This window comes from Equus quagga, chromosome 1 (assembly GCF_021613505.1).
Source record: "Equus quagga isolate Etosha38 chromosome 1, UCLA_HA_Equagga_1.0, whole genome shotgun sequence".
Lineage (NCBI taxonomy): Eukaryota > Metazoa > Chordata > Mammalia > Perissodactyla > Equidae > Equus > Equus quagga.
In genome coordinates this window covers 55,305,294-55,327,817 of record NC_060267.1, presented here as the reverse complement: position 1 = coordinate 55,327,817, position 22,524 = coordinate 55,305,294, and the positions used below count along the sequence as shown (strand labels likewise).

Genomic DNA, 22,524 nt, shown 5'->3' with positions numbered 1-22,524 from the left:
CTTCCAAGGCCTACTTAGTGTCTTCTTTTTCTGTCAGGTTTTCTTTACAATCCAAACCCGTGTGCTCTTTTGAAGAACTATAGAATTTATTCATTTATCTGTTTTGGAGTTTATGTTGCCTTAACTTGAAACTTTTTGTACGTAGGTCTTGTCTCTTCAACTAGCTTCATGATTTTTTCAGCCAACCAGCTGACCAACCAACTAAAGAATGTATTGAGTAGTATTTTTTTGAAAGCCTCTTTTTTTTTTTTTTTAAAAAAAAAGCCTACAGAGGTTAGGAATCATATCTCCTCTTTATTTCTTATTGGAATTCCTACTTAAAATATTAGACTTTCTTATTCTATCCTCTGTGACTCTTAACTACACTTTTATAGTTTCCATTTCTCTGTGCTGTGTTACAGATCATAACCTCAAATCTCTTCTAGTTCACACATTCTCTCTTCAGCTTTGTCATTGGCTGTTTAACTGATTACTTTGAGAGTTTTATGTTTAGACTGTCTATTATAGAAAGTTTCAAATGTGTAAAGTTAAACATAATAATGAACTTCCCTCCCTCTCCATACCTGGGCATCCAGGTTCGACAGTTAAGCCTTCTAATAGAATGCAGTTGGATTCTCTTGTCTCTTTCTACCTTTGGTCTGTTTTGATATTATGTGTCATAACCTCTGGAAGACTCACACTATGTTCCTGCAAGAATGAGAGTGAGAAAAGCAAATAACATCTTAGAATTACTATGAAAATAGTTTGATGTTGCAAATCCCCTGAAATAGTCCTGGGCTCCCTACAGCCCACTTTGAGAACTGCTGTTCACAAGGATGATAAGCACTTTAAATCTCTACCTCATGTGGTTTCAGGGGTGGGTGTTTGAAACTCAGTGTCCAGTGCTTGTATCCTGTTAGAAACTTCTGTGAAAACTCAGACAGCAACTTTCCTTTTTCATTCTGGCTTTGCTTCCTCTCCTTGTTTCTGGAAACTGAGAATTTTTCTTTTTTTTTAGTTCATCTATGAAACAAATGTTTTTCTTGTTATAATTTATCTCATATTTCTAGATGTGTTTGTAGTGCCGGGGTGACTTTCTGCATCATCTTATTCTTCGGTTTTGCCACAAATTCAGGATTATGTATCTTATTATGTTTTGTTTTCACAATATCTGGCACCATTCTATAAATATAATGATAAACATTTTGGAAAGTTATGCTACTGGGGATAAAGTAGAAATATAATAGCTACCTATTAAAATGAGTCTCACAGTGTTTTCCTGGTAAGCTGAGTGGGAGTAATAAAAAGCCTTGCTTCTGTGCTTCACAATAAACGAGAGGCATCTAAGATAATTAAAGGGAACTCTAAATACCAGATAGGAGATAGGATTAGGTATTTAGGTGTATGTAGTAGAGTACAGAGAGCACAGATTCTATGGACTAGATTATTGTAAATGTTATACAATTTTTACTTTTTTTTTTTAAGACTCCCTTGAGATTTCTTTTGGGCGCTTATTTCTTATCTCTCATTTACGTTTTTTTCTTTATAGGAATATGCTCTTTCTGGTTGGAACTTGAATAACATGCCTGTCCTAGAGCAATCTGTTCTTGCACATATTAACGTAGACATTTCTGGTATGAAGGTGCCATGGCTTTATGTGGGAATGTGTTTCTCTTCTTTTTGTTGGCACATTGAAGATCATTGGAGTTATTCCATCAACTACTTGCACTGGTATGTACAATCTTTGTTAACAGCATACTTACTTAGTAACCTTTTTAAAAGTGTAATAATGTTAGGTAATACGTTAGGGAAAGCTGACTTTACAAGTATTTCCTTCCCAAATGTAGGATAATATATTGAGAAGTGTAGAGGTCTAAGGGTACAACGTCTCAGACGGCTGCCCTTTTAAAGTATGTGCGTGCAGCAGAACCTAGAGTTTTAGACCAAATGATACTTGTTTGGTATACATGAAAAGTAGTTTTGATATGCAAGGTAGGATATTTCAAGTTTATATAATTAAGATCTGACTAAACTTTCAGTATTTGAAATTTTCAAATGATTTTTTCCTTTTTAAAAATATTTTCCTAAATATTTTTATATTATTTTATATTATATATTATACCTGTTACATGTGTATTAAGTTCTTTTGCGGAATTTTTTTTATCTCACCCACAGCTTTTATTTACTTAGATAGTTTCTTGTCCAGTATTATGATCTTAACTAAATGATGTTTTTCCCTCCATTAGAAGATACTGCTCAAATCATGCTATGCAGTGAAAACTCTAGTGATTTTCTTTCTCTGCTTCATTGCTGTGCTGTGTAATATGATAGCTGCTACTCATGTGTGGCTATATAAATTAGTTAAGATTAAGTAAAATTAGAAATTTGCACTCCTCGGTTGCACTAACCACATTTCAAGTCCTGTATAGTCACATGTGACTAGGGGACCCTCTATTGGCTAGCACAGATATAGAACATTTTCATCATCACAGTAAGTTCTATTAGAGACAGCACTGTGAATTGTGTTAGGATTAAGAAATTTAGCTAGTCTATAAATTGCATGACTCATTAAATCCATTTTCTAGGAGTACATTATACATGAACTTAGTCCACTAAAGTCTAGTGTATTAATGGTGCCAAGTTTTTGGTCCTTAAGATTTATAGATAGAATTCTATTCAAGTTTTCAAAAATTTCTAGCCTTGGCTTATTTCCTTGGATAGTAAAAATGAACTCAATGAAGTTATGCAAAGGTACTCTTGTGAGAGCATTGACTTTTACTTTGATCATTGAAGCAACAATTGGACTGTCCAGTGGACCTGTGAATCAAGTAGTATGTCAGTAGCCTTTCGCACAGTACTTACTTTTCACGTAGTGTCTTTCCTGTTTGAATGTAGTGTTTGCTCATCCACCTTAAAGAGTTCATGTACTTTGAATTGCTTTTCTTATAGTAGTCAGTATGGATCTACCTATCCATATACTCTTGCCTTGCCTTCTATTATGAACAATAGCACAGATTGATGAGATAGTTACCAGGATTCAGGGCATATAATCTGTGGCCATGTAACAAGACAAAGTTAATTATCATTTAGTAGATTTGAGTTAGACACCCTGGCCTCATTGGCACCATGCTCTACCTAGCTAAACAGTTATTTCTTTTGCTAGGGGGGAGCCAAAGACATGGTATGGTGTGCCGTCTCATGCTGCAGAACAACTGGAGGAGGTGATGAGGGAGCTGGCCCCTGAGTTATTTGAATCTCAGCCTGATCTGCTGCATCAGTTAGTCACCATCATGAACCCCAATGTGCTGATGGAGCACGGTGTGCCTGTGAGTCTTTTTGTGTCTCCCTACAGTATTTTAATTTAAGGTTATATTAGCTTTTGATTAGATAGAGTCACAATATATGCTTTGTTTTGTAATTGGAAGTAAAAGATCATATTTATCTTCTAGCCAAATTAGAATTTATACTCTGAAGGGAACATTTATTTGATTAAGAAAGGAGTATTTTAGAGCCAGCCCTCATGGCCTAGTGGTTAAAGTTTGGCGCGCTCTGCTTCAGTGGCCCGGGTTTGGTTCCCGGGTATGGAACCACAACACTCATCTGTCAGTAGCCATGCTGTGGTGGCGGCTCACCTAGAAGGACTAGAAGGACTTAAAGTAGAGTATACAACCATGTCCTGGGGCTTTGGGGAGAAAAAAAAAAAAAGAGGAAGATTGGCAACAGGTGTTAGCTCAGGGTGAATCTTTCCCAGCACAAAAAAGAAAGAAGTGTTTTAAAGTATGAAATTACACTTTATGTATAGCTACCTATTAAAATAGCCTTCTGTTTTCAGTAAAACATTATATCCTGGTTTTAACAAAAATCTTATTTTCTTTATTATCCCTGTGTAACCGAAGTGTGGGTATTTTAAATGGTAGTTCTAATAATTAATGCTTATCATTTTGGAGATGATATTTCATATAAAGATTGCATGGTTTTTTTTTTTCCTCACGTGAGATAATGAAGTAAAAACATACTGCAAGTACTTTTTCTGCTTTTCAGTCTTGTTTTGGGAATGACGATTAGAGTTAAGCTAACACTTGATAAAGTGTAAATTTAATAAGTTTGCTGCTACATGTAGTCAAATAGTCCTCATAACCTTAATGAGAAAGTAGATTGAGTAATAGTAGTGTTACTTTGTCTTTAAAGAATTTATACTAGAATCTGGGACTTTTCAAAAGACATATAGTAGTATCATAAAACAGTGAGATTCAGGAAGACTGATTTTTGGGATATCTCCATATTATATATGAGCTAATTAATTACTTTCCAAAAAATTATACGAAAGTAGGAGAAAATTCCATCTTTAAACACTGTTTTCAACACAAGAATAAAAGGAATAAAAGAAAAGTTCTCGTAATTGTAAATTTTATCAAGTTAGGAAACTAGTAGCTCGGGGGATAACATTTTTTCTTTGAGAATTTCTTTGGCTGCTAATTCTTGTGGTGAATTATTATAATTTGTTATCAGTGACTATTTTAAGAAGGTGGAATTCTGGCTGCTGCTTAAACCCTGATATTATTTTCTGATATGTGTAGGTTAATGCTTTATTGTTTTCAATTTTAGGAAATGCTTCTGAAACTGATAAAATCTGTCTCCCTTTTTTGTTGTTTTTATTTTGTTTTGTTTTGTTTATATTCCTGTTCCCAATTTGCATTTAGGTGTACAGGACCAATCAGTGTGCTGGCGAATTTGTTGTGACATTTCCTCGTGCCTATCATTCTGGATTTAATCAGGGCTACAACTTCGCTGAAGCTGTGAACTTCTGTACTGCTGACTGGGTCTGTTCTATAGCAAGTAGCTGTTGTACATCTGCTAACACCCCTGGAAAATGCATCTTAGTTGCCATATTTGCTTAGCTGGAGAGGGTAGGGTTCATGAATATTTCTGTAGAGACTGGAGTAGCTGTTGTAATTTACAAAGTTCAGTTAGTTTCCATTGCAGTTTTTATTTGGAAGATTTTATAGTTCTTTACTTCTCGTCTGTTCATTATATTCCCCATTCTGTTTAAATTTTAATTGGGTGGTTGATATTTTCTGGATCTTTCTTTTCTGAAGGAATATGGTTCTTTTACTCTTTACTTTCTCTGAGCACTTTTGGATTTTATAAAAATGACCAGATCTTTTCAATAATTAGTTCTATCGTATTTTCAAGTATATAGCTCTGTGATTTTTATTTCCAAATATTCGTTTATTATTTTCCTTCTGATAGACAATTAGGTGGATTTTATTCTTCCTGCTATTTTATGTTTTCTGTACTCCTTTTTGTAAAAGTTTATTTTAAAGAGTAACTATAATATTGAGGTCTCTATGAGCTGTACATTTGTGTAAATGATAGTGCCAGTGATTGCTGTTTTTTTTTGTTATGAGGTAGCTATCAGAAAATAATTAGTTATGATTACATCATGTTGGTTAGGAAAAAACTGCCAATTTATAATACACTCTTTGACTTTATTTTTCCTTTAGTGATGCTGTTTTTTGGTCACCTCTCAACATTTTGGGGGATATTCTTTAGTAATATCAGATCTTACATTTTCTTTGGGCACGTTAATTTATTAAATTTCTTGATTAACCATTTTTGTTTCCTTGGCTAATGACAATCTTATTTGATCTAGTAATTTTAAATTTCTTTCTTAGGAAATTTAGGCTTAGAAAGCAGCAAGAGCAAGAGCAGGCTTAGGACTTTGCCTTGGGCTTGAGCTCTGTTTTCACAAATTCAACTAACATTTATTGAATGTTTATGATTTGCTTGCTCCTTGGCTAGGTGTAGGGTGGGAAATGGAGATGATTCAGAGAAAAGTTAGAGATGTGCTCACGTTACTGATGTTTGACCTTGGACAGCTCTTTTAATTTCTCTGGGTCTAAGTTTTTTACCTGGTATGTAAAGGTGAATGCTAAGATTCACTTAGTAATCTCAAACAAATGAGATGATATATGTGGAAAGCCCTTGATACTCTTTAGAAGAAGGATGTGATATAAATGAAAAGTGATAGCAGCTTTATATCTGGAATAAAGTGATAGCACTCATTTCTATAAGCTACAGTGGATAATCAGTTTTATTTTATTTGATGGCTTCCTTGCATATTGTAGTAATTAAGAGCTACTAATCCCACAGTTTTATTTTTCTTCCTCTTGCTCTGACATTAAGGCTATATGAGAAACCTTTGAGTAAATATTTAAAAATTAAGAAATGAAAGAATTGTATATTTTTAATAGACAAGATAATTGCTAATCCTAAGTTCAATATATGTATTTTCTTGGTAAAGATTGTTTCTTTGGAAGAGCATGGAAATAATGCTTGGGTCAGAGATAGTCTCATACTCTCAAACTGTGATTCCTATGATTCTCTTCTGCCTTTCTCAAAATGAAAGTAAATTCTAAAAGGTTCTTAAAGTTTGATTTTCTTATTTTTGTCTTTTGTATTACAGTTTCAAATACAAACAAAAACTCCACTTAGCTATCCAAGTTTTCCCACTTGAGTGTCAGAAAGAAGTTAGAGAGAGAGTCTGCATGTGTGTGTGTGTAGTATACTAGTATCATAATTTGGTTTAAAGCTTGATAGTTAAAGAAATTTTCCAAATTTATCTTAAAGAGTGTACCTGTTGATTTATGAAAAGTCATCATGTAGTGATTTGTTTATTTCACTTAGGGAAAATAAAGTATATAATCTCATGATTTTCCTTTGAATTCTCTTTAGACCAGAGTGGTTGTTTTTAAAAGAATTTCTAAATCCTAAAATCTAAAATCATCTTTTGCTTTGGTTCTTATAAAAAAAATTAAAAGTCCGTCCATGTGAATTGCTTAGGTAGTGCTTCCCCTCTTCCTCTCTCTCTCTCTATTTTTTTTTTTTTACTTCTAATAACATCTATTCTTTTTGTTCTGTGGAAACTGCAATACTGAATTTGTCCACTTAATCTTTCACAGCCTGAGTTTTTCTCTTTTTTTCCTATAAGGGCAGCCTCATGTTAGACTGGTCTAAAAGAGTTTGCTGCCTCATTTATATATCAAGGAACTCACATCTCTTGATGTACATAATGAGTAGAAAATCAGCAGCTTAGGCCAGAATCTCAGCATCTCAAATTGAGGATTTTCTGTGGGAAGGCCTTTGAAATTCCTGCTGGGCCCTAAAGGTTTAATATTTACAGTTACTTCTACATTCAAATGGAGTTTGTTATTCTGTCTATAATAAAAGAGAGGATCTGGAGGATAAATAGTGGTTCTGTTCTGGAATGCGTTATAAGAAATTTAATTTGAGAACCTTGTCTTGATTACAGTTGCCCATTGGACGTCAGTGTGTCAGTCATTACCGACGGCTGAGGCGCCATTGTGTCTTTTCACATGAGGAACTCATTTTCAAGATGGCAGCAGATCCAGAATGTTTAGATGTGGGGCTGGCTGCCATGGTGTGCAAAGAATTGACTCTCATGACTGAAGAAGAGACACGGTTAAGGGAGGCTGTTGTACAAATGGTGAGTGTGCTGGGCACATTTCCTATATTTGATACTGCTTATGGAATATACTAAAAATTGAACCAATAGAAAGGATCCATTTTCATCTTTGATCCCTTTAGAAGTTGAACACAAAAATCACTAGTTAGGAGAAGCTTTCATATTTTTATACGTGACACTTTGGTTTCTTGAAGGTGAAAAAGGTGGGAATCCTGATGTCTTCATGTCTAGATTTTTAAAAACAGAATCCTGTCAGGTAGAATTTCTTAGGTATCTATCTTATTTTTAAAAGTTCCTGTGTATAGTATTATTTCTTTAAACAAGAAAGTGCAGGGGGCTGGCCCTATGGCCTAGTGGTTAAATTTGGTGTGCTCCACTTCACAGCCCGGGTTGGGTTCCCGCAAACAGACCTACACCACTCATTGGCAGCCATGCTGTGGTGGTGACCCACATACAAAATAGAGGAAGATTGGCGCAGATGTTAGCTCTGGGTGAATCTTCCTCAAACAAAAAGTTTAGGATTGGCAACAGATGTTAACTCAGGGCGAATCTTCCTCAGCAAAACAAAAAGTTCAAATCCTTTTTTTCTTTGAGCTTTTAATTGAATAAAAGTTATGTTTCTGGTGATTGCAGACTGTCAGAGTGAATTAATCTGTCTTTTTTCCCTCCTTCATAGTGTTTTAATGATTAGGAAGGACAGAATAACCAAGGGTTGGGATTTTGAATGCTTAGAATAAACATTTCTCACATTGAAGTGGGAAATATATGAGAAAAATCTGTGTCTCCAGCATCATCTTGGCCCGTTCTCCCTAACCCTCCCTACTTAGCTAGCCTCACTGGATTTATACCGTGCTTTCTTCTGCTCTTATACAGCCTACTCTGTTCTGTTTTTTAAACAGCTTTGTAATTGACATATAATAAACCACGCATGTTTATAGTGTATAATTTGGTAAGTGTGATTCTGCATATACCCATGAAACCTTTGTCACAATTAAAGTAATGAACATATCACCTTCAAAAGTTTCCATATGCCCTTTTATGATCCTTCTTTCTATCCCACCTCCTCACTTCCAGGAAAGCACTAATCTACTTTCTTTAGTTGGCCTTTTTTCTTTTTTAGTGAGGAAGGTTGGCCCTGAACTAACATCTCTGGTAGTCTTCCTCTATTTTGTATGTTTGTTTGTGGGATGCTGCCCACAGCATGGCTTGATGGGTGGTATGTAGGTCTGTGCCCCAGATGCCCCAGATCTGAACCTGTGAACCCCGGGCCACTGAAGCAGAGTGCACAAACTCAACCACTATGCCACTGGGCTGGCCCTCTGCCCTCTTTTTTTTTTTTTTTAACATTTTATTTTTCCTTTTTCTCCCAAAGCCCCCCAGTACATAGTTGTGCATTTTTAGTTGTGGGTACTTCTAGTTGTGGCATGTGGGATGCCACCTTAGCATGGCTTGATGAGCAGTGCCATGTCCATGCCCAGGATTCGAACCGGCGAAACCCCGGACTGCTGAAGCAGAGCATGTGAACTTAACCACTCGGCCATGGGGCCGGCCCCTGCCTTTTTTTAGTTTTTTTTGAAAGGTTTTATCTAAATTGAATTATACAATTCATACTTTTTTTTGTCTAGTTTCATTCACCTAGTATAATTACTTTGAGATTCGTCCATGTTGTTGCGTGTATTAATAGTTTATTTCTTTTTATTGCCAAGTAGTATTCCATTGCATGGATATACCACAGTTTGTTTATTCATTCACTTGTGAATGTATATTTTAACTGTTTCCAGTTTTTGCCTGTTATGAATTAATCTCTTCTGAAAATTTCTGTACAAGTTTTTATATCAACATATGCTTTCATTATTCTTGGGTAAATACTAGGAGTGGAGTGGCTGGGTCATATGCTATGTGTACTTTTTGTAAAAAGCTGCTAAACTGTATTCCAAAGCATTTGTACCATTTTACATTTCCACAAGCAGTCTGTGAAGAGTTCATTTGTCCTACGTTCTCACTGACACTTCGTATGGTTAGTCTTTTTAATTTTAGATACTCTTATAGGTTTGTAGTGGTATTTCATTGTGGTTTTGACTGTAATGAGTAATGATGTTGAACACCTAAATGTTATTACAAAATATTTAGGGGCCGGCTCTGGCGCAGCAGTTAAGTGGACGTTCTGCTTCGGCAGCCCAGGGTTCGCCGATTCGCATCCCGGGTGTGGACATGGCACCCCTTGGCAAGCCATGCTGTGGTAGGCGTCCCACATATAAAGTAGAGGAAGATGGGCATGGATGTTAGCTCGGGGCCAGTCTTCCTCAGCAAAAAGAGGAGGACTGGCAGCAGACGTTAGCTCAGGGCTAATCTTCCTCAAAATAAATAAATAAATAAATAAAGCTGGTTTTTTTAAGAATTTAGGTTAACTTAGAAATAAGAATTTTTACTAAATAGTTAGATTTCTTTTTCTAGTTGTTTGAATTACCTGTGGTAGAAACAAAAAAGAATGAGATACAAGTGAATCTTAATTTCTTTTTAATTTTACTTCTTGAGATATGTGAATGTATGATCTGATAATTCATATTCTTTTTTTTTTTTGATAATTAATATTCTTACTTTATACCTCTATTCTTTTTTTTTTTTTTTTCCCTTTTCTCCATAAAGCCCCCAGTACATAGTTGTGTATTTTTTTAGTTGTGGGTCCTTCTAGTTGTGGCATGTGGGATGCCACCCCAGCATGACTTAATGAGTGGTGCCATGTCTGCACCCAGGATCCGAACTGACCCCTGGGCCGCTGAAGCAGAGCTGGCAAACTTAACCATTTGGCCACGGGGCCAACCCCCTATACTTCTATTCTTTTTTTTTTTTTTGAGGAAGATTAGCCCTGAGCTAACTACTGCCAGTCCTCCTCTTTTTGCTGAGGTAGCCTGGCCCTGAGCTAACATCCGTGCCCATCTTCTTCTACTTTTTATATGTGGGATGCCTACCACAGCATGGCATGCCAAGTGGTGCCATGTCCACGCCTGGGATCTGAACCAGCGAACCACGGGCCACTGAGAAGCAGAACGTGTGAACTTAACTGCCGTACCACCGGGCTGGCCCCCCCATACCTCTATTCTTAACAAGTCTTGTTTTGATTATTTTTTTATTAGCCTTTTGATTTTATTATTTTTTTTATAAAACTTTGTTTTTTGGGAGTAGTTGAGAGTTCACAGCAAAGTGAGGGGAGGGTACAGTGATTTCCCATATATCTCCTGCCCCTACACATTCATGGCCTCCTATGTTATCAACATCCCCTACCAGAGTGGTGCATTTGTTACAGTTGACAAACCTACCTTGACACATCATAATCACCCAAAGTCCATCATTTATGTTATGGTTCACTCTTGGTGTTGTGTATTCTATAGATGCGCATGAGTATTAATGACATGTATCTATCATTATGGTGTCATTTCACTTACCTAGAAGTCCTCTGTGTTCCACCTCTTCATCCCCTGTCCCCACCCCCCAAAAAACCCTGGCAAACACTGATCTTTTTACTGTATGGTTTTGCCTTTTCCAGTATGTCATATGTTTGAAATCATACAGGGTGTAGTCTTTTCAGATTGCCTGCTTTCACTTAGTAATATTTGTTTGATCCCTCCCTGTCTTTTCATGGCTTGATAGCTCATTTCTTTTTGGCTCTGAATAATACTCCATTGTGGATGTACCACAGTTTTTAAACATTCACCAATGAAGGACATCTTGGTTGCTTCCAAGTTTTGGTAATTATGAATAAAGCTACTATAAATATCTGTCTGCAGGATTTTGGGGTTTTTTTGGTGAAGAAGATGGGCCCTGAGCTGACGTCTATTGCCAGTCTTCCTCTTTTTGCTTGAGGAAAATTGTCATTGAGCTAACATCTGTTCCAGGCTCCTCTATTTTGTATGTGGGATGCTGCCACAGCATGGCTTGATGAGCAGTGTGTAGGTCTGTGCCTGGGATCCAAACCCGCAAACCCCAGGCCGTCAAAGTAGAGTGTGCGAACTTAACCACTATGCCACTGAGCTGGCCCATGTGTGCAGGTTTTTGTGTAGACATAATTTTTTCAACTCCTTTGGGTAAATACCTAGGGCCACAATTGCTGGACTGTATGGTCAGAACATGTTTAGTTTTGTAAGAAAAGCTGCCAAACTTTCTTCCAACATGGCTGTATCATTTTGCGTTCCCACCAGCAATGAATGCGTTTCTGTTGCTCCACGTTCTCGTCAGCATTTGGTGTTCTCAGTGTTTTGGATTTTGGCCATTTTAATAGGTGTGTAGTGGTATCACATTGATGTTTTAATTTTCATTTTCTTGATGACATACGATATGGAGCATCTTTTCATATGCTTACTTGCCATCAATGTATCTTTTAAGGTCTTTGGCCCAGTTTTTAATTAGGTTGTTTGTTGTCGAGTTTTAAGAATTCTTTGTCTGTTTTGAATAACAGTCCTATATCAAATGTATCTTTTGCAAAGGTTTTCTCCCAGTCTGTAACTTGTGTTCCCATTCTCTTGATAAGTGAGTTTTGCAGAGCAAAGGATTTTACTTATAATGAAGTCCAGTTTATCAATTGTTTCTTTTATGGATTGTGCCCTTGGTGTTCTATCTGAAAAGTCATTGCCAAGGTCATCTAGGTTTTCTCTTATGTTATCCTCTAGAGACATAGTTTTGCATTTTACATTTAGATCTGCAATACATCTTGAGTTGATTTTTTTGAAAGGTGTAAGGTCTGCTAGATTCATATTTTTGCGTGTGGATACCCAGTTGTTCTGGCATCATTTGTTGAGAAGGCTATCCTTACTCCATTGTATTGCCTTTGCTCCTTTGTCCAAGATCATTTGACTATACTTATGTGGGTCTCTTTCTGGGCTTTCTCTTATGTTCCATTGATCAGTTTGTCTATTCTTTTGTCAATACCGTACTGTCTTGATTACAAGTATAGCTTTATAGTAAGCCTTAAGTACTGTCAGTCCTCCAACTTTATTCTTCAATATTGAGTTGGAAACTATGAGTCTTTTGCCTCTCCATATAAACTTTATAATCAATTTGTTGACATCCATAAAATAACTTGCTGGGATATAGATTGAGGTTGCATTGAATCTATAGATTAAGTTGGGAAGAACTGACATCTTGACAATATTGAGTCTCCCTATCTAGGAATATGGAATATCTCTCAATTAATTAGTTCTTCTTTGATTTCATTCATCAGAGTTTTGTAGTTTTCCTCCTTGTACATGTTTTGTTAGATACCTAAGTATTTCTCTTTTGGGGGTGCTAATGTAAATGGTAATGCGTTTTTAATTTTAAGTTCCACTTGTTCATTACTGGTATATAGGAAAGAGATTCACTTTTGTATATTAAACAATCTTGTATCCTATGACCTTGCTGTAATTGCTTATTAGTTCTAGGAGTGTTTTTGTCAGTTCTTTCAGATTTTCTACATAGATAATCTTGTCACCAGTGAACAAAAATGGTTTTGTTTCTTCTTTCCCCATCTGTATACTTTTTATTTCCTTTTCTTTTCTTATTGCATTAGCTAGGACTTCTAGTATGAGGTTGAAAAAGAGTAGTGGGAGGGGACGTCCTTGCCTTGTACCTGATCTTAGTGGGAAAGTTTCTCGCCATTAAGTGTGATGTTAACCCTAGGTGTTTTGTTTGTGTGTGTTTGTTTTTGAGGAAGATTAGCCCTGAGCTAATGTCTGCTGCCAATCCTCCTCCTTTTTGCTGAGGAAGACTGGCCCTGAGCTAACATCTGTGCCCATCTTCCTCCACCTTATATGTGGGACGCTTGCCACAGCATGGCTTGACAAGCAGTGAGTAGGTCCACACCTAGGATCCGAACCTGCAAACCCTAGACCGCTGAAGTGAAACGTGCAAACTTAAACGCTGTGCCACCAGGCCAGCCCCAACCCTAGGTTTTTTGTAGATATTCTTTATCAAGTTGGAGGAGTTCTTCTCTATTCCTAGTTTATTCGGAGTTTTTATGTGGAATGGGTGTTGGATTTTGTCAAATGCTTTTTCTTCATCTATTGATATGATGACGTGATTTTTCTTCTTTAGCCTGTTGATGTGATGGATTATTTTAATCAACTTTTGAATGTTGAACCAGCATTGCATGCCTGAGTTGAATCCCACTTGGTCATGGTGTATAATTCTTTTTATTCATTGTTGGATTTAGTTTACTAATATTTTATTGAGGATTTTTGCATCTATGTTCATGAGAGATATTGGCCTCTAGTTTTCTTGTCTTGTAATGAATTTGCCTGGTTTTGGTATTAGGGTAATGCTGGCCTCACAGAATGAGTTAAGTATTTCCTCTGCCTGTCCTCTGAAAGAGATTATAGAGCATTAGTGTAATTTCTTCCATTAATCTTTGGTAGAATTCGTCAGTCAACCCATCTGGGCCTGATGCTTTCTCTTCTGGAAGGTTATTAATTATTGATTGAATTTCTTTAATGGATATAGACCTATTCAGGTTGTCTGTTTCTTTTGTGAGTTTTGACAGCTTGTATATTTCAAGGATTTGGTCCATTTCATCTAATTTATGAAATTTGTGGGCATGGAGTTGTTTGTAGAATTCCTTTATTATCCTTTTACTGTCCATGGGACCTGTAGTGTGATGTCCCCCTCTTTATTTCTTATCATAGTAATTTGTATCCTCTTTATTTTCTTCTTAATTAGCCTGGCTAGAGGCTTACCAATTTAACCTTTTCAAAGAACCAGCTTTTAGTTTCATTGACTTTTGTCTGTTGATTTCCTGTTTTCAATTTCATTGATTTCTGCTCTAATTATATTGTTTCTTTTCTTCTGCTTACTTTGGACTTAATTTGCTCTTCTTTTTCTAGTTTCCTAAAGTGGAAACTTAGATTATTCATTTTATATATGTTTATTTAAAATGGAATTCCTTTTCCCATTGCCTAGAGTCTGTCTTTTGACATTTGAAATTTAAGTACAGTGGTAGAGACTCATGAAGTAAGTTTTTCTGGTATAGTTTTGTATTTCAAACTTAACCTGTATCATTAATGGAGCACTCTTTTTCCTTATTCTGCAATAATTTGAATATCACATCTCCTGATGACCTTATTTATGGTGCTTTGATCAGATTTCTCTATGGACTCTCTTCCTTTAAACTTACCTTTTTCCTGTGCCCTTATTTCCAGATACTTTTCTCTGCTCTTACTTTGCATTATGCACTTGTCTTTCCTATCTTGAGGTAAGTTTTCACTTTATCTCATCCTAAAAAACTTCTTGGGTGGTTTTTCTGTGGTCAGTGCCCTCATTTCCTCTTTATCCCTTCATCATCACTGTCATTCTGAAATTCTCAAAGTGTGCTAGTGACACCTTTGTTGTCAACTCCAGTTGATGTTTTTCTTTTATCCCACGACCTCTCTATTGCACTATATATTGCTTCCTTGGTTTCTTTCCCTAACACTTGCTCTACTCTTTCTTCACCTTCTGATGATACTTGCCAGTCACTTCTGGTTTTCATTTCCTCATCTTCCTCAACTTGTCAGTGTTGCAGATTTCAGCCTTTGACCTTTTGTTGTTTTCCTCTTTGCTAGTTTGCAAGGATTTCTTAGCCATTCTAAGGATTTCAACTTTCTTTCAGCTGTCACCTCTGGATGTTTTCTCCTATTGTATGCAAATGCAAGAATTATTGTCACTTTGAAAGAGGTGATATGTCTAGTCACCCATTTGTAATCCACCTCTCTGTGTGGTCACTCTACGTTTCTGTTCAGATTTTTGTTATCTCAGTTTCAGCATCAAAATAGAAAATCAAAAAAAAAAATCAGAGGCTGCCCCTGTGGCTGAGTGGTTAAAGTTCTGCACGCTCCACTTTGGTGGCCCGGGTTCTCAGGTTCAGATCCCCGGCAGGGACCTGATTGGCACAGATGTTAGCTCAGAGCAAATCTTCCTCACCAAAAAAATAAATAAAAACTAAAATAGAATATCATCCTCTCTCCCTCTGTCCTTTCAAAAGCCGTTTTCCTTTCCTAATTGCCTATCTCAGTAAGTGCCAGGATCATTATATAACAACTTAGTGTGCTCCTTGACTCATCCATCTCCTTGTAATTTTCGGTATTTGTTGTCTTTTTTATTTTGGCACTATCTGTCATCGCTCTCCCTTTCTGCCCTTTTTTCTTTATTGCTACCATTCTGTTTCTTACTTTTCTCACCTGAATTATTTTCAAATAGCCTTTTAATTTATGTTTCTGACTTTTTTCTTCTTCCCATTTGCTCCTGATAATTTGTGTTTTTCAAAAGTGTATTCTCAGGAATATAAGCTATATAATATGTTAGAATGCACTACAAGAAAAAATTGTTCTGTGATAATAAAAGTTTGGGAAATGGTGAGTTAAGAAAAAATAAATGGGATTCTTTGCTGTAAAACTTCTCTGATCCTTTAATATGCTGGTGTTCATTATTAATCTCTAAGTTGAGAGGGATATAATACACAGCATTTCCTCAAAAATAATTAATTTTTTTGCAGAATATCTTGTAGAATTAGTGGTCCTTGGAGTACACTTTGGGAAATGGTATGAAGTTTCTTGAAGCTGCCAGGACTTTGTTAGTTGATGCATTAGCGTCTCCTGAAGCTGTGTAAATTCTTGTAAACTAAGAAACACTTGCAATATATTTTGGAATCATCTTTGCATAAAAATCATTTTTAAAGAAAATGTTGACTACTAATATGAGAAAATGGAAAGATATGAGAGTATAGTCAGGATATGTCTAGATTAAACCAATAGCAAAACCAAAATATATGTTGAAAGAACAAGACTGTGTCTGCCAGTGAAGAACACTTGCTGTCTTAGTGCAATTAGGTTTCTAAGTGCCCTGCTCAAGTAAGTAGAAACTGTAGAGCCCTTGTATATTAAATGGCAGTCTTTGTAAAATGCACTTCAATTGCTCTTATTTTCTTAAACTGGCATGCTGAATTTGATTGACTTTCTTTTAGATAGCTTGCTGAAGTAGGTTATATTTTGATTTGCATAGTTTGAATAATTTTATACTTCTTTATCCTTGCATATGTTTGTTCGTATCAGTGTTATTTTCAGATCACAGATTACTGATAAATCTGGTTCAAGGGTGTATTATCCCTGGGACAGTAATCTTTTTTTTTTTAATTAATCTTTTTCTTGTTTTAAAGAGAAGACAAAAACACATAAAAGGAATATTATTGCTTCATGAATTATTATGTGGTAAACTTTGCTGTCTTCACAGTTCTGGTCAAGAAATAGAACTTTGTCAGCCATCCCAAAAGTACCTCCCAGTTACAACCTTCTTTTATTCTCCTCAAAAAAATGACTATTTTGACCTTTTTTGTAATCACTTCTTTGCATTTTTAAAATAGCTTTATCAGTCAAATGTGCATTCTTAGACACCAAGGTTTAGTCTTGCCTATATTTTAAAAATTAGTAATGATTAGTTTTAGAAAGTATTTTGATGATGTGCCATGTTTATATCTTAAATCAGAGATTAGGAAAAATATTTAATAATAAGTTCTTGAATGCTTGAAAGACTAGAAAGACTTGGTCCAGTGACATGAATTCTATTTCAGGGTGTCCTGATGTCAGAAGAAGAAGTGTTTGAACTTGTTCCTGATGATGAGCGACAGTGTTCAGCATGCAGAACCACGTGTTTTCTCTCAGCTCTCACGTGCTCCTGTAATCCAGAGCGGCTTGTGTGTCTCTACCATCCAACTGATCTGTGCCCTTGCCCCATGCAGAAGAAATGTCTTAGGTATCCAGAAGTTTCTTGTAAAAATTATGTTCCATTCTTTTAAACCAAGTGTTAATGTTGTTCTTTGTAATTCCCATTCCCCTGGCCATTGTACTTTTCTTAAGCTGATTGTACTGAAAATTTCATTTATTTTCAACTTGTTGGTTTGTGAAGTTTTTATTTCTGTTTTTTTTAGATATCGCTACCCATTAGAGGACCTCCCTTCTCTGCTATATGGTGTGAAAGTCAGGGCACAGTCCTATGATACTTGGGTCAGTCGTGTTACAGAAGCATTATCTGCTAACTTCAACCACAAGAAAGGTTAAATATCCTCCTTTTGTATGCATACACTGAAATTGTTGTCGCTTTGAAGAGGCCTTGTTCTTTTTTTTCATATTTTTCCTTCATTCTAGGCATCATATGAGATTTCAGACTAATGGGTTGGTTGGCTATAGACTTAATTTTCTATTTGAGAATCTTCTTTAAAATGAAAAAGTTGTTGTAAAATGGGACAGATAGCTCACTTGCAGTAGATAGATATTTTGTGTAGCCATATTACCAGTGGACTAAAATTAAAGGCATATTGAAAAAGAGAAATTGCCTTACCTACAAGGATTAGGAATGAGTACCTAGTCATAAGCTTTTGTGGCATTGGTGAGATTTTCATAGCTGTGGTAATTTTCTGCTAATAGGCTGATGAATCATTTGAGACATTGGTAAATATTTTTAAATGGCTTTTTATGTCGTTATAGTATATTGGCTTTTTGTTTATTTTTACAGATTTGATTGAATTACGAGTAATGCTGGAAGATGCTGAGGATAGGAAATACCCAGAGAATGACCTCTTTCGAAAACTCAGGGATGCTGTAAAAGAAGCTGAGACATGTGCTTCTGTGGCTCAGCTGCTTCTGAGCAAAAAGCAGAAGCACAGGTAAGCCTAAGAAGAGTTGAATTCTATAGTGGTTTTCTGTTTTCTTTTGTTTTTTTTCAGAATAAAAGCCAAAATTTTGACTGGCCTATGAGGCTCTCCATTATCTTTGACCTCTTGTGGCCATGTCCCTCCTTCCTCCAATAATGCCTTAATTGTATCTCCGACTGCTCCTCCCTCCTTCCTGCTTCACTCCCGTCCTCTCCCCCTTACTGTTCTTCTTACACACCAGGCGCATTCCTGCTTGGGGCCTTCACACTCGCTCTTCCTTCTGCTTGGAGCTCTCTGTCCTTGATAGCCAGGAGGCTTGTTCTGTCACTTCTTTGATTCAGGTTTTTTTCAAATGTCACATTCTTGAAGATGCCTTCTCTGACAACCTTGTATAAAATTACAACCTTCTTATTGTTCTTTCTTTATTTTTCTTGTAGCCTTGTCACCTCTGATATACTAATTTACTTAGTTTATTTATTGTCTTTCTCCTTCCTTTCCCAAACCCACTGGAATGTATGCTAGACTATAATGTCAGGGGTTTTTATCCTTTTTTCATTGCTATATTTCTTGTGCTTAGAACAATGCCTGGCATAGTAGGTGTGCAATAAATATTTGTAAATCAATAAATGATACTGCACGCTTAAGGCAGGTGGCAGCAAAAAGTAACTGATGAATGAAGAGGAGGCTATTATTAAGGAGCATAGAAGTATGCACCCTTAATTTAAAGTAACTCACATGTGTTAAATTGACTATGGTATTTTTTCATATTCATTCCAACACATTCCCTATATATGAATGGCTTTTTCTATAGCAGTTTACATTGAGTTTTAAATTACTTTGTAAATTTTTATTTACTATTTTATCAGAGAACCTTTCTTAGAGACATTGATCTGTGAATTTTCACCCGTCGTTGCGTCACTGACACCTTTGGAGAATCTAGTGAAGGCATAGAGACCCTTTTCTAAGAAAAATGCACATACGCAAAATTTTCCATCAATTTCAGAGGATTTGTTGTCTCTTAAGCCAGGTTAAAGGCCCTTGTTCCACATCTCAAGCTTCTTGAGATAGAGGATTTAGTTTTATCAGTGAACTTAGTATTTTACTGTGAGGAATTTATTGAATGTTGAAAGTGTTTAATAACTGTAAGATTGCAGAAACTGTGACTTGGAGAGTTGAATCTTTGAGTCGTTAACTAAAGAGCTAAAAAACTAATTTGGAAGTGCTCACCATTGCAGTGGAATCCCTCAAATGGTAGTATTCTGAGATTACTTGGTTGGAATTCTAAGGAGACTAGAAGCCCCTTTGATAGCAGACTGACTGAATTTTTCTTACTTATGTCTCAATATTATTTCACATCAGGCAGAGTCCAGATAGTGGGAGGACTCGGACCAAACTGACAGTGGAAGAATTGAAGGCCTTTGTCCAGCAACTTTTTAGTCTTCCATGTGTCATCAGCCAAGCTCGACAAGTAAAGGTGGAGTATTACACTTTTGTTTTCTTGGGTGATATCCTTTGCACCGTCATGCGCCGCATAGTGACATTTTGCTCAATGACTGACTGCATGTCAACAGTGAGTCCCATAAGATTAGTCCCATATCGCCTAGGTGTGTAGTAGGCTATATCATCTGGGTTGTTTAAGTACAGTGTATGATGTTCACACAATGATGAAATCATCTAACTTCTCAGTTAGAAAATGGACACATTTCTCAGTGTATCACTGTTGTTAAGTGATGCATGACTATAGTGTGGGCTACTGTTTTGGGTGAACAGAATAGTGTGTCTAGACTAGTTTTGGTTTTTGGGTGTTTTTTTGTTTTCTGTGTTTTTTTTGGTGAGAAAGATTGGCCCTGAGCTAACACCTATGCCAATCTTCCTCTATTTCGTATGTGGGATGCCACCATGCATGCCTTGATGAGCAATTTGGAGGTCCACGCCCTGGATCTGAACCTGTGAATGTGAGGCCACTGAAGCAGAGTGCTTGAACTTAACCAGTACGCCACTGGGCTGGCCCCTAGACTAGTTTTTTGATCTGTTTTTATTCTCATACATGTGCTGCTGTTTAAGATTTTTAGTAGACAGTAAGAATCTCTTGGTTTTGTTCTTAGCCTTCAATTCCCCCTTTAAAAATTCTAAAACTAAGGCTAGTTTGGAATTATTTTTTTCTATATTAATTTTAGTTCAGAACCCCCACTTAACATGGACGTAATTGAAATGCAAGAAATTGGTTAAAAGAATCAAAATGTATCAGTGAGTTATTAGTTTATGAGCTTTTAAAAATGCAGAGCTCTGAAATTACCAGAGCCCTGATGGTTTAATGAACATGTAAAATACCAAAAGTATATATCAAATATATTAATCTGCATAGTTCATAATCTTTTGATAGTTTTTGGTTTGTTTTTGTGATTTGGCTCTGGGTAGGGTATCTATGGTTTTTATCAAGGTTATCAACTTGTGAAATCTACTATCAATTGTGTTTTTGTCTTACTCCATTTCATAAGAGCATTTTGATAGTTGACCATACTTTCCTTCCTGACTTTCTTCTCTAAACATCTGTGATACCACACTCTTCGGTTTTCTTAGCTCATTCACAATTCCTTTTCTTTAGTCTTCTTTGCTGTTTGTTTTCTTCTTGACTTCTCTTCTAAGTGTTGGAGTATATTAGGAGTCTAAGCCCTCTCTTTACTCCAGGTCCTGATATCTTCTTATTTGTCCAGTGATGTTAAATATCATCCCCTTATCCTGTTGATTTCCAAACCTCCTGCTCTGACTGCCTTTTTTCTTTTCTACAGGCTTGAATATCCACTTGCATATTCTACATTTCCCTTTGGCAGACTAAAAGGCATCTCAGAAGCCTTGTAATGAATCGAAATCCTTGATTCGTGTATTTCCTTTATACCCCACATCCAGTCTCTAAACTAGTGCTGCTATTCTCTCCAAAAAGTATCCCAAAGTGTGAACCATTTGTCCTGGTTTCCATTGCTTAAACTGTGCTCTAAACTGTTAGAACCTGTCCTTAGACTACTGCAACAGCCTCTTATCTGTTCTCCCTTCTTCCACTCTTTCCCTGAGTTTATTTTGCATTCAGTAGCCAGAGTGACCAGGTAAAATATAAATCAAATCATATCACTTCCCTCTCGTTAAAATTTTCCAGTGGTTCCCCAGAGTCATTAGAATGAAATCCAAACTCATTATAATCTACAAGGCACTGTGTAATCTGACCTCCGCTTATTCTTTAACTACGTTTCCCTTGTCCACTTTGCTTCCTGTCAATTCCTCTTTAAAAGCTTTTGCGCTTATTATTTCCCCTTTCCGAACTGCTCTTCCTCCACCTCCTCTTTTTGGTTTATCTGCCTTCTGTGACCGCTATTGTAGAGTAATATACACGCCACCCGCTCTGATCTTTCTCTGTTATGTTGCCCTACTTAATTTTCATATGACGTAAAACTAACTGAAACATTTTATTCATGTATTCAGTGTCTGACCACTTATGTTAAAATGTGTATTCCTTGAAGATAAGAACTTTGTATGTTTTGTTTAATGCTGTGTACCTAGAACAGTGCCTGCAGCTAAGCCAGCAGTCATTAAATATCTTTTGAATGAATTAATCATATTTTTAAGGTAGGAATATGTAACTAATTACAGAGAAGCATATTTATGCCTTTATCATATTTATCTGGTGCCATATTGGTGAGATTATTAGATGGTCTGGTATTTGATAGCTTGCCTGAATTATCTCTATTCCATACTCATTTTGTGTCTTTTAGATTTTTTTATTTTTATTCTCTTGACCTTTTCAGAATCTGCTGGATGATGTGGAAGAGTTTCATGAACGCGCTCAAGAGGCCATGATGGACGAAACCCCAGATTCTTCCAAACTCCAGATGTTGATAGACATGGGCTCTAGTCTCTATGTGGAGCTACCTGAATTAGCCCGACTGAAGCAAGAGCTGCAGCAGGCTCGATGGTTGGATGAAGTAAGACTGACCCTATCAGATCCACAACAAGTCACTTTGGATGTCATGAAGAAATTGATAGACTCTGGCGTGGGTTTGGCACCCCACCATGCTGTGGAGAAAGCAATGGCTGAACTACAGGAGCTCCTTACAGTCTCTGAGCGATGGGAAGAAAAGGCTAAGGTCTGCCTACAGGCAAGGTGAACACATATATTGGTGACTGCTGCCTCTTTAATAACTAAATCAGAGAGAAGAATGGCAGGAGAAACATAAGGGTCTATAATTAAATGTTTTGTGCCTTCCTTGATCAGTCACTAAGTTATCAAATGGGTCTGCATATAGGCAGTTTCAAATATGGTGTGCACACTATGTGCAGAGTACTTTAAATGATATGAAGTAATATTTATTCCATTACTGATATAGTTAGGAGCTAAGAAATATAAAGCTCATTGCAGTAC

The 22,524-nt window shown here is 36.4% G+C and overlaps 1 protein-coding gene across 1 annotated transcript in view; it reads left to right on the top strand.

Moving 5' to 3' along the window:
• Window positions 1-22,524, top strand: part of KDM5A (lysine demethylase 5A) — a 91,171-nt gene that overhangs the window by 33,242 nt on the left and 35,405 nt on the right. The window contains 9 exon segments of the mRNA XM_046667899.1: window positions 1,529-1,710; window positions 3,143-3,305; window positions 4,680-4,799; window positions 7,292-7,486; window positions 17,034-17,215; window positions 17,391-17,515; window positions 17,975-18,125; window positions 19,473-19,587; window positions 21,911-22,266. Coding sequence (XP_046523855.1) covers window positions 1,529-1,710; window positions 3,143-3,305; window positions 4,680-4,799; window positions 7,292-7,486; window positions 17,034-17,215; window positions 17,391-17,515; window positions 17,975-18,125; window positions 19,473-19,587; window positions 21,911-22,266 — 1,589 coding nt within the window.